The 12,924-nt window shown below is 36.1% G+C and overlaps 1 protein-coding gene across 2 annotated transcripts in view; it reads right to left on the bottom strand.

The window, feature by feature from the left end:
* Positions 1-11,961, bottom strand: part of acvr2aa (activin A receptor type 2Aa) — a 42,449-nt gene extending 30,488 nt beyond the window's left edge. Inside the window, exon 1 of one of the 2 annotated variants that reach the window (XM_065251602.2) lies at positions 10,792-11,961. In XM_065251602.2, the coding sequence (XP_065107674.1) occupies positions 10,792-10,846 (55 nt within the window). In that variant the 5' untranslated portion in view covers positions 10,847-11,961. The remainder of the gene's footprint in view (positions 1-10,791) is intronic. The other variant, XM_065251603.2, reaches the window with a different exon arrangement.
* Positions 11,962-12,924: the final 963 nt, after the last annotated feature.

Here is a 12,924-nt window from a genome sequence, read left to right as displayed (position 1 = left end):
AAATATCGACTCTTCACTTACTTCTGCATGCTTTAAAATCATTTGTTTAAACCGTTCTAATTATGGAAATAATTTAATAATTAGTTTTTATGAGCACCACTTCATAGTTGCATTCATTAATGCCAAAGGCAAAAGAGAATTTTACAAGTCTCTGTCTTTCTTGTTGATACTGTATAGCATACCATAATGTGGGCGAGGAAAACTTCAAAAAAATAATCTTTCACTGACTTAGCTGACGTTCAGATACTGTGCCACAAAAAAAAAAACAGTAAGATTTAGGTACAATATCTGAAAAGTGATTGCATATAATTAAACTAAAGAAACTAAAAGGCACCACTTGCGCATGTGCTAAAGAAACCGAGAAGAAACGTCCAGATCATACTGCTGCAATCAAGCCGTAACAGGAACATTACTCCTGCATTCTTCAAATGTCACAAACAGCACCTCAGGCAGTATCCTCAAAAAATACCCAGGTCAAACTTGCCGTTTTCGGACATATCTCCCTTTGCAGAAATTTATCATGAAGTATGTGCACAATATAATCCACTCTTGAAAAGCAGTCCAACAAGAGCTTTATTGCACAACAGTATTTTATTACAGTGTCAACAACTCAGAAATGGTTTATTAAAAACAAAGGCACACACACACACACAGCTAAAATCAGAACCGCTATTGAATCACTACTGAAAATATATATTGTGCATATTGTGTTGTGTCATGCTGCATAAAAAATCCAATGCAAGACATCCAATTATTTTTTTAAACTGGGACAAAATGTTAAAAATGTAAAGGTCAGTGAAACTTAAATGACCCTTAATAGTAGGGTTTTTGATTTGTTGTGTTAAACTATAGATTTACTAAATGAAGAACTCTGTAGAAAAAAAATGGTTTTAATATTAATGTTTTGTAGTGTTAAACTATAGATTTTTTTAAATACAGATCTCTGTAGAAAAAAAATGGTTTTAATATTATTTAACAAGTTGAAATGCTGGCATAAACTGTTTTGCTGGGAATTAATTTACTATTTGCATGTTGGTGGGATTAAATTCACAGGATTTGTTCCAAAGGCACAAGACACACACTAGTATCAGGATTAGTAGGAAATCTGCTGAAAATTTTGTAATATCTACATGAGAGTAGTGCAGAAGATATAAGATAAACAGAGAAACAATCACATTTAATGAATATAAATGAAAAGATAGGGCACCCCATTACTCTAATGCCTCCATTAGAAAACAACTAGATGAAATAAAGTTGCGAACAAAGACAAAATTCTCCAACCAGTAGACGAATTAAAAATTGTTGAGCCCATGACTGTTCTTATTCGACAACAGCCCTCAATCGAATAGCTCTCAGTTTTTAATATGAGATGCTGGGAAACAGTCTCCTTTGAGTCAGCAGGATTATATGAGGTAAAATGGCAGAGCGAAATGTAAATTTAAGTGGCTTGTGGAAGAAGTACTTAAAAATAAAGAATACTCTCTAAACCTGGTCCATGAATGACATCCAATACTACACATGGAAATGTTCAAGGTTCTTTAATAGAGCTTTCCCAGAACAAACAAACTTGAACAACAGTTAACCTGTATATTTGAAACTAAGGGCCTAATCTTACACATGGCACAAGGCGATTGCACCCTTGACCACCTAAACCCTGGTCTATAGTCAATGGTGCAGTATTTTTTTATTTATTTAAAGGCCTTGTAAGTAATATGTGCCTACAGGTGAGTGTACACCATGTACATGGAAAATGAAAAGATTACGATGTAAACCATTAATATTGTGTATCTACATAAAGATAAACCTATTTGACATATTTGAAATAATGACAAATGCAGATCAGATTTTGGAGAAGTATTCAATCTTTACTCTTGCAAAGTCTGCCATGTAAACATCGAATCCGCCATGGTGCAACTGGCTTTTAAAGGGAATAAATAAGAAGTGAGCTAGCGATGGCATGTTTGGCTCACATTAATAAACATGTTAACATTTTATCCGGAACAACTTACAATGCATTCAGGGTTCACAACTTCAAAAAAAAAAATCATAAAAAAAGAGATCTAATATCAACTAACCTAATGTAATACTGGTCCAATATAACACAGCTGTCTATAAAATGTGTTGAACCCCTTTAGGGTTATGTTATGTTTAGTTTAAGAAATGCACATTTCTAATTATTGTGCATTTGAGAAAAGACCTTGGTGCCATAACTACAGGATAAAATGGTTATTGCTGTTTTAACAGTTATGGATGCAATCTCTGATGAGCTTTAAAATGGGTCACTCACAGATCAGCACACCATTGTTACACACCACTTATGTAGTAAGTATGGTAAGATCTGTTATTCATCCGTATGCATCTGATAGCGGTTTCTTTTTCCTCTCACTCCAATTGCGCATCATTATTTACCTTTTATCTAAACATACACATTTGTTTATCTATAATTTTCATATGTTCAGAGGCATACTAAACATAAGAAAACTTGCAGTACAAATGTGCTCAGTACTGTACAACCTAGCATGCAACATACGAACTACAGGAACAGATGTCTTTGATCGTATATTGTTAATATTTTGCATCCCATCGAACTACTCTGCTGAACTCATACAATGCAACAGACAAAAAAAGATCCAATCCACAACCTGACAAAAAAGTACTTTATGTATATTGATGAATACAGGGCAACTGTTACATTACCATTGAAACTCCTTTATAAAACAAACATTCCAAATATCCATCACAAAACTTCAAGAGACTTTTATTGCATAGTTGGGCTACCATGCCAGAAGCTCAAACTAATAAGCGACCTTTAAATTTTCCATCATAAATGCATGCTTCTAAAGATTTTACCAAACCCATATACTGGATTTAATGATTTTGTGCCCATTTATAACAGTAAACATTGTATCAAGTTTAATTTAAATGTATTTTCATTGAATTTTATTTGTGCTGGAAACATCCGTTTTTACTCAGTCAATCATTAACAGGCATTGTTTTTGGAACAAGCTAAATCCACTAACACAAATTACCTGCATAATTCTCACCTTCTTTGTTTTAACCTTGTTACAATAAAGATGAACAAGCTTTTAAAAGTTAACTCTGGATATAGCCAGTGTTGGGCAAAAATGCGTAACTAGTTACACGCTACAGTAATAATATTAATGTTACTATTCAAGAAATAGCTCAAACACAACTGATGACACTGAGCCACATAGGATGGCTGTATTCCTACAAAAGCTAAGCAATCAAAAAGATTAGGGCTGTATAGGTGTTCTTGTCCATACTTGTGTTCTAGTCTAATTGCTCAAGTACTGATCCAATTCAAAGTTTGCATCTCCAAGTTCACACAACATCCCCGGATGTGTTCTTGATCTGCCCTTTTGATTGAGGATGCATCAGAAAGTGACTTGTGTGGACAGCCAAGTTTCCCAGAATGCATTTTGTATCAATGGCAATGGAGGTCATAACCGTCACAATATTAGAAATATTACTTTCATAAAATGTCATAACATGTGGTTTTAAGAGCTGTTTAGTCGAGAATATATATGAATAAACTTCAAAATCTGTGGTCAGTTAGTAAAGATGGCGCCTATAATTAAATCTCCTCTGACGATTTTGATGTTTATTTTATTTACAAATGTTTTGTAGTATTAAAATAAATGGTTGTGTTTTATATCATATCTCAGTTTGTAATAAATACATTAAAGCTAATCAGCGTATGCAAGCGTATGTTGCCTAAACCACAGGGTTTCCCGCAGCACTTTTCAGTTCGGGCGGCCCACCTAAGCTGGGATACCCTACCACCTTAACAAGGTCGTCCAAAAAAAAAATTCGCTGCACAAAAGGCCGTCAAGTGCATCTCGGAGAATAGCGTGGATGCACTTCACACTGCGAGCGGGCACGCGCCACATAGCCGAAATGAGAGAAAGACATGGTCCGTCAATGTCTGGAGGATAACTAGCCTGTTGATAAAACATTTAATTCATTAAGAATCTAGTATGTGTTCATTTTCTGTCATAGTTTCTTCAAAATTGAGTGTTTTAAATAAAAATATTTTCATCATGACGCGTACGCCCCGCCCCTTTGATTGCCCCGCCCCCGGCCCGCCCACCTGCACAACCCTACCACCTTAACTAACAAATTTTCTGCGGGAAACCCTGAACCACTTATTCCTATTTAAACAAAACAAAACAAAACAAAACAAACAAACAAAAAATATATATATTCTAAAAAGACATTAAAATAAGAATAGCCAAGGCTGCACGTATTGGTTAGAATGAATGACGATCTCAAGTACTTTCCACTATAACCAGACTCGCATCCTCCTCACATCAGGAGTTCATTCTTCTTAGCTTGAACTTGCAAGTCTGACCTACGAAGGACGCAAGTCCGACCTAGTCGTTCTTGGGATTAAACATTTTTGGGGTTCTAGATTTTAATCATGTACAGAAAACTAAAACAGGCAAAGTCAACCGTTGTAAGATGACAGCTGATACACCAGATGCTATTGTACTGGTGGGTCAAACAATGTAATATAGGATATAAGAAATATTATCTATATTTTGCAGTCAATTCAGGGCATGTGTCTGTCGGTGTAAACAGTATAAGTTTGTGTGTGTGTGTGTGTGTCTGCCTGTGTGGCAAAAGCTAAGGGACACACTGTGCAATAGAACATGTACACCAAAAACATGTCATTCCATATAGTGCGTATAGTATACAGTGCAAGCGCAAAACAAAGCCTAAATTCATTTTTAATTAACAATTTTACAATAAATAAAAAAACACAGTTTACAGATCACTGTGTGTATGAATCCTATTTCAAGTACTTTTATAATAAATCCAAAAACAAAATAAGTGTGTCATAATTTACCCACCAACACATTCATGTATGCATGGAAACCGTGAATCAGCTGTCACTTATGTTTATCACATTGTTTGCTGTAAATCTATTTAATTTGCTTTGCCTCCCTAGTAACCCCCCAATCAAAACCAGAACATGGCTGCTGCCACCACCAGAGAACCAAAGGAAACTTCTGCCGTGCCCCCACCAGAGAGTGAGATCACACATCTATGAATGCATGACATGATATGAACGATCTCATTCATATTTTGGGCCTTGCTAATTTAAATATTCAAGCAAAGAAGATGCACTACTCACATGCTGTTTGAGAAGTTTTGTGTGTCGCAACAAAGGTTAACATGGGTCAAAACAATTAAAATAATCATTAGGGTTATATTATTTTAGTGATTTTTTAAGATGGGGCAGTGACATTTTTGGCAGGGTAGGTAGGTACACATCTGAACCACTGGGCCAGTAAACGTTGACCCCTGCACATGCTTTAGCTCATTAATAACTTCATCAGTTTTCCCTTTTTTATCTTTCACTGAAGGTTGCTGATAAACAAAATGAAATGTATTTTAACTGGTGAAATAAAAGACAACATTTTCCAACAATTTTGAAAAAACATGTTTTAAAGGTAGAAACCACATCCAGTCCTAATACGTTTAATTTCTTTGCAAAAGTCTTCATATGCAGAATATTGGGACAAAGCAGATATTTAAAGCCATGAACACATCTACTGTTACAGTAAGAAACTGATGCACTTAATATACGTGGCATAACTCAATATTTACTCTATCATGACTTAACCACACAATCATCTATCACAAAGAAAATGTGAACACTATGCCACAGGACAAAGCAAATCTTTAGAGGACAAAGGCAGCACATTTGATGTCAAATAGCCCTTCCGTCAGCAGCCAGTGGTCAACTGTGGTTGTAAATTATTCACAAAGGCATCTGCATCTTGGGCAACAATGGCTGCAACCTGCCTATGTCATGGAAGTCCAGTTGGTGAGGATCAAAATACACTGCAAAGCAACACAAGGTCAAGCTATCAATCACACATTAGCACTTTAAACAAAAGATAAACAAATGGAAAAATCCAATGCATTTGCAACATCGAGGTTGCATGGATCAATACAGAAATAAACTGAATGCAAAACTTTCAACATGCCGGACAAGAGGGTGATGAACAAGTATGTTTTAAAACGTGTCAATGCGGTCTTCTGTTAGAATATTTGCTCTTTGTGTCTTTAATTAATAAATATTGTATTATAAAAGAACATGTTATCAACATCTGATATCGTGAAAACGTTTATCCGATTGTCATTAAAGAAACAGGGTGCATCCAAGAACACGGATTACATCCGGATAAAGATAGTTTGCTTTAAAAAAAATTCAATAAAAAGATCAAAAAGTCAAGTACAGTAAGGCCAAAGTTACACCCATTTATTTCACGTTTTCCTTGATACAACTTGCCCAGAATAGACTTCTCGGTTGCTTTGAAACTAAAAGCATAATCCCTTAAAATTACAACACGTGCTATTATAAAGTACAGGATCTCTGCCATACAAATCAGAGATCAGCTTATTACAAAAAAAGTACGGACCATGGTGAGACTTTCAACCATTAATGTGCAAAAGATTTTGGGCTTCATCTGGACTTTGACATTAAATTATGTTTGTTTGTTTCAAATTACCATATAAAAGATTACTAATTAGCACAACATTTCAAAAATTACAGCAAAGGAAGAGCGCGACCAGGGGTTCGTGACACTTTCCTTCTGTACTTTCATGACAAACAGTAATTAGCCTTGTATTAGTACACTCACGCGAATGTACAAAAGAAAATAATGCGTGATCTGTTGAAGGAAGACTTTTGGGAGACTTGATTATGTAACGTCATGTCTTCTAACAAAAACATCAGCTATTATACAAACACTCATATTTATAAAGTCCATCAGCAAGCTTGTGGCTGTTTAAAACAGGATCTGCGCCTATGTTTGGTTTATTGTAGCACTACCATCTTTAAAACAACACATGGTTCAAGTGAGAAACTAAATTGGGAATATAATGTTTCCAGCCGCACTGAAAACGTATTCTAATGGTGTACTGGTGGCGCAGATTGATATTTTTTGTAACCTTGAGTGACCAATAGAGAATATCTTGCCTCAATGTTCTGACCCCAAGCCAGCAGGTCATTACTGATATCAGCTGCCTTCCCTTGCAAATAGCTCACTAACTTTGCTGGCCATAAACTTAAAAGACTGGCCTGAGATTGAACTTTATATATTTCATAGCTTGTGATGTGCACACCACCATGGTGGCGATGGCGCTGCACGGTGGTGTGGTGGGATATGACAACCGTCGCCGCCCTAAACCACAGTGCCTACCTAAGCTGTTTGTGAAACAAATGTACGCACAACATCTAAGTACATAGATTACAATAAAGAACACTTTGTAAGTGGAAACAATATTACTTTCATTATGGTTTACTCTAATACTGTACAACTCTCATAACAACGGAAAGCAATTGGCATGAATGTAGATTTTAAGTGCATCTGGCATAAAGATGCATAGTGACACAAACTGGAATTTCCTTAGGTGTCAAATAATGCATTGAAATAATCTGTTAAATTGTTCTCTAATATGGACATAAAAGGTATGTGGCTTTATTAAGTGCAATTTACATTTACAAACCTAGGATTTGTCCCTAGAATGAAATGGTCTATTATTACCTTATTTAAAAGGGTCATGAAAAATAATGTTGAGCTCTACTCTGATTGGCTGTTTGAGTAGCTCTGTTTGTATGTTAACAGACCTTCAATGTTTGAGCCTTTATCAAATGAAGATACAGAATTTAAACGACAATTTCGGTATTTTACACTTAAAGCCCTGTTTTCAGATTGTTTATGATGAATTAGAACGGTTTTGACTGAAAATTCGACATATGCGGCTGCCCCGAGAATTTTCGGGTGTTTGTTTTTCACCTCCCACCTCTACAACGGCTTTATAGGTGCACAGGAACAATCCTTCTTAAATGCATTTAACTTTCATTTACAAAGACATGAAACTCACAGAGTGGTCAGGGGTTTTTCACTGATATGCTCACACAAAAATCGCAGCAAACGATGCTTTCCAACAGGTGTTTTAGCATACATTGAAAACTTGTGGACCTATTTTTCCAAACGCCTCACACCCATACATTCTTCCGTTGAGTGCTTGAATAATAAACACTCCAGCCCAGTTGGTGGCGATAATCCACCTTTGTCAATTGCAAAAATAGAAACAAAGTTCACGGCGCGGAGTAATACCGTACCTCACAGCACCCTGTTGGAATGCGTCTTTTGCAGCGATTTTTGTGTGAGCATATCAGTGAACACCCCTGACCACTACAAAGAGTTTCACGTCTTTGTAAATGAAAGTTTAATGCATTTTAGGAAGGATTGTTCCTGTGCACCTATAAACCCATTATAGATGTGGGAGGCGATACAAGAAACACCCCAAAATTCTCAAACCAGCATCATATGTCGAAATTTCAGTGAAAACCGTTCTATTTCATCATAAACAATCTGAAAACAGGGCTTTAAGTGTAAAATACCGAACTTGTCCTTTAGAGAATAATCATTTGTTTGGAGATTGTTAATGGACGTTTCTGAGTGTTGAGTTTTTTTCCCAATATTGACAGTAAAACTTAACTGTAACGTCAGTTGTAGAACTTCACCCTAAACGCTAGCATATAGCGTTAACTCAGCAGTCACAAATTTGTTTTAAGCATTGTAACAACATCGTAATTGAATGTGTAATTTAACATTGGGGCGTAAATTGTGACAGTAACGTCATAGTCAGTGTTGTTGAGATTGGCCTGTTTTCCAGCAGTCTTTTGCATGCATCACGATATGTCATTACTATGTATAGAACTCTTATTATTCATCTATGCCTAGTTAAACTTCAGTTTTCCATTCTACGGCACCTTTAAACCTCAACCTTGTTCATTTCGTATTTGCTCCCCCATAAAAAACAGCTAACCTTTTTGTAATTTCAAAAGCTAGCAAAACCTAAAGCCTGAGGCAGCAACGAGAAGAAAAAAAGTGACTAAACTAGTACAGTTAAACAGCTAACCACATAAACTGCACTCTACATTACTTTTATCTATTAAAATGTCATCGGTGATCATATTAGAGACATTGTAAACATTCCCACAACACTGTCATTATGAATGCAAATTAACATGAATGCATTGATATTAGACACAAGTGTTAGATTTAAACTGTAATTCTTTCATTTTTATCAAGTGCACTATGTTTCTAATGTATTAGCCTAGGAACAGAAGCATTGTACACAGTGTTACTTTGTCAAACTTTCACAATTTGTTTTGAGTAATCTATATATTTGGCTCAATACAGAAAGACTAAATCATGGTCTGACATAAAACATTTTGCTACAGTTCTGCTTTTGGGACAAAAGGACTTCTGGCAACCACACGACCAGTACCTGGTAAAGCTTAACATCAGTCAATGGTCTTCTTTGAAAGCTACCTGTTTCTCTTAATACTTTGTATAGAATGATACCAGTTGCATTTATTGCAAGAGTTGTGATACTTAAGGAATAATTTACCATTGACGAGTGAGCAAGTACTCGATTCTCTTTGCCATCATAAACTCTGGGCCAGACAACAGACTTTTTTTTTTTTACTGTGAAAGCTTACATAAAGCAATGCAAGGAAGCATCGTTTCATTTAATGCATCTAAACAAGTACACAAGATTTCCAAGTAAGTCTTTTATGTGGAAACCTGGCCTTGAAGCAAGCACTCCATGGTACAGTAGAGCCTAGAGACTGCAATTTACCTGTGGTTTAGACTTAAGTATACAGTGGAACAGTTGCTTAGCAAATGTCTTTAAATAGGAGATTCAAACACCAAATGGGTAAAATGCTACTCAAGTCACTTAAAGCAGAGGTCTACAGAGGTTTATATGCTCATCCCATTAGTGAACACTGATTCCTCTGAGAGCATGTGCAATGCGAACCAAAAGATACTGTTTCTTAAACCATTCTAGATGCTTTTGCTTTTACACTGATATAAATAGCAAAGCAATGTGCTCAAATACAACATTTTATTGATTAATTGACTGTGTATCCAAAAGTGCACAGGACTGTGTGGGCAATCCAGGATGAGGGCTGTAGCGGGAACATGGAGTACAGGCACACACTGTGCCTCTTATGCATCTTTTATTGAAAGTGGAATTCAAATTTTATCTTTATGTCTTTTATGGAAAATGCCTTACAGTCTGTTTTATTCTTTGATCGGGTGAGCTTTAAAATAAAGATAATCATTAAGATGCATATCAAATATGCTCATATAACTTTAGCACCCAGTCATATCTTATCTTGTGTTCTCACATGCAAATGTGACCTTTGGCCTGGCCAGCATTATCAAATGAAATCAATCGATTTCCTTTTTTTTTTTAAATAAGTACTACACATACATGAACAAATACCAAATATGCATAATCTAACAACGAGAGCTACCAGTAGAGGGGGTTTCCATGCAACATATTACACGCGTATGCAAATGTCCAGAAATGTCGGTCAATACCACCGTACAGTAGCTCAACGCAACATTGGTCTGTTTTCACAACTCACTGAACATGGCTTCATGTCGAGGACTCGTCAGACCAGTTATTGTGAAAATAAGTTGCACAATATTGGCAATAAGTGTTGCTCCTGTGTGGTGCACGCTCACATTATATTTAAATGGCGTTGTGTTGCTACAGTATTTTACGAGAAATCGATAAATTCGATGTCAATGCAGAGTATCAACATTAGAAACAGTGTCACATATACACACAATTAATGAAACAAAATAAATACTTTTCATAATCACCTAGATAAAATGGATCTGAATATAAAGCCTATAAATATACATTTATGCACATATTAATACCCACCTGAGGAGCAAGAGATGAGGAACACTCCAAATGCCAGCTTTGTTGCAGGTCCCATTTTTTCAATCTACTGCCGTTTGCCAGAAAATCCAAGAGTCTTTGCATCAACGTTTTTTTCAAAACACTATTGATCGACAGTCAGTGAAACACATCCATGTCAAAGATTCAGAGATATATGCCAATGCACAAATCCAAGGCCAGTTTATAGTCCTCAGGTTCAGTGATTGAAAAAACAGCATCAAAGTGTCCACTGGTGTGAGTTTGATTTAGAGATAGGATTTTTGACTATCCACGCAGTCCGCCTTAAAGCCCATATCAATAACGAGTGAATGGCAATGCGTAAGAATACTGTATCTATAAAATGTTGCGCGATCGCGCGCTCAGAATACACGAGACCGTTCAATAAGCTCTTTCAGTAAGTGGGCCAGCTCCCATCCCCAATGATCAACACGACTGGCCAGCATATGCATGAAACCTGCCATAAAATGTTTAGATGTATTGTTATTTATGCAACGGATCAAATATTTCAATCAGAGCAATGCATAAGAAGTCTAAGGCAGACTAAGAAATGCTTCCACATTTACGGATCTAAAAATGAAATCAACACAACCCAAACGCCGTTTACACATAACCATTACTTGCATTAATATATATGCGGTATATATATTAACGTACTACGGCAGATCATAAATAAAGTGAAATAAACGGGGTCACGCGCACTATTCGCCGCACGCACGAGCTCCGCGCAAGCTTAAGTTGACAGTGAAGGACTTAAATGTGGCCAAACGTGCTACATCCACATTCCCTACAGGATTTTATTGCCTCGCAGCTGCAATGAACAACATCAAAAACGTCTAAGGAATAACCACGGTAGGTAGTTCAAACAAACAGTCCTTTAAAACTAACAAATGTCGACAGTTGTATAAAGCTAAGCACGAACAACCTCCGAAATAACTTCATCAGCCCATTCGGGAATATGACGCCAAAAATTACACGGAATTGATCTATAACGTCGCTAAATGTAATCCTTCGGTCTGTAATGGCCGGTTTGTCGCGGTCGCTTGACTTTAAAGGGCGGTCTGAACTCAATTTATGGCAATTTCCCTCTCCGTTGCTGTCAGTCACCGTTTGCTTACTGTATTCAAGATGGACGCACGGGCGGATTGTTTTTGTTTTTTCTGTCCTCCACCGCCTTCACCCGCCCATTTTTACGTAAGCGCAGCACCTTACTAATTTACAAGGGTTTTGGCCAATCAGAGAAGTGGATGCAAATGTCTAAACCAATCAGACAGCTGGCTCCACAGAAATTCGGTCCGCCCCATGTGGGGTTTGTGTGTGGCAGTGGAGTGACGCGCATTCCGAATGAAGCCTGTTAGAAATTCACTTGGTTAAAAGAAATGTGAGTTACTATCATATCTGTGGTGTAACACTCTAAGTCATCTAAACTGACAAATATTCACTTAAAATGGAAAGTTTGACCCTAAAACAATTGCACTATTGCACAATTACTGAAAATGAATCATATAAGACAGGATTAAAACATCATAGGTAAATGAAAGACAAAGAGGCAATAAGTAATATTCTGTATTACTTTTAATAGAAATCATTAAATATCTGGTTAATAATTTCACCACAGTTGTTGCGAAACTATGATGATATATATTCTCCAATTTTATGTCATCAATTTACATTATCAAAACATAAATGATTTCTGTTCACTTTATAAATGTATTAATATTAATCCATTGAATTACCTCTGATTAAAAATGTATATTTCTAGGGCTGTCAAAAGATTAATCGCATACAAAATAAAAGTTTATTGCATAATTTATTTGTGTGCACTGCGTGTAATTATTTTATATATATAAATATACACATGTTAATCTTTGTATTTAAGAAACATTTACATGTATATTTATATATATTTTGATATATTTTATATTATAAATCTAAATAAAAATATACCTAAATAAAATTGTTAAATTCATACATGTGTGCATTTATATTTACATAATACACACACACACACACACACACACACACATTCTGGTTTCCATGTTTTGTGGGGACATTCCATAGACGTAATGCATTTTATACTGTACAACCTGTATATTCTATTCCCCTTACCTGCCCCAT

This window comes from Paramisgurnus dabryanus, chromosome 15 (genome assembly GCF_030506205.2).
Source record: "Paramisgurnus dabryanus chromosome 15, PD_genome_1.1, whole genome shotgun sequence".
NCBI classification, from domain to species: Eukaryota; Metazoa; Chordata; class Actinopteri; order Cypriniformes; family Cobitidae; genus Paramisgurnus; species Paramisgurnus dabryanus.
The sequence above is the reverse complement of the archived record's forward strand: the minus strand, read 5'-3'. Positions and strand labels throughout refer to the sequence as shown.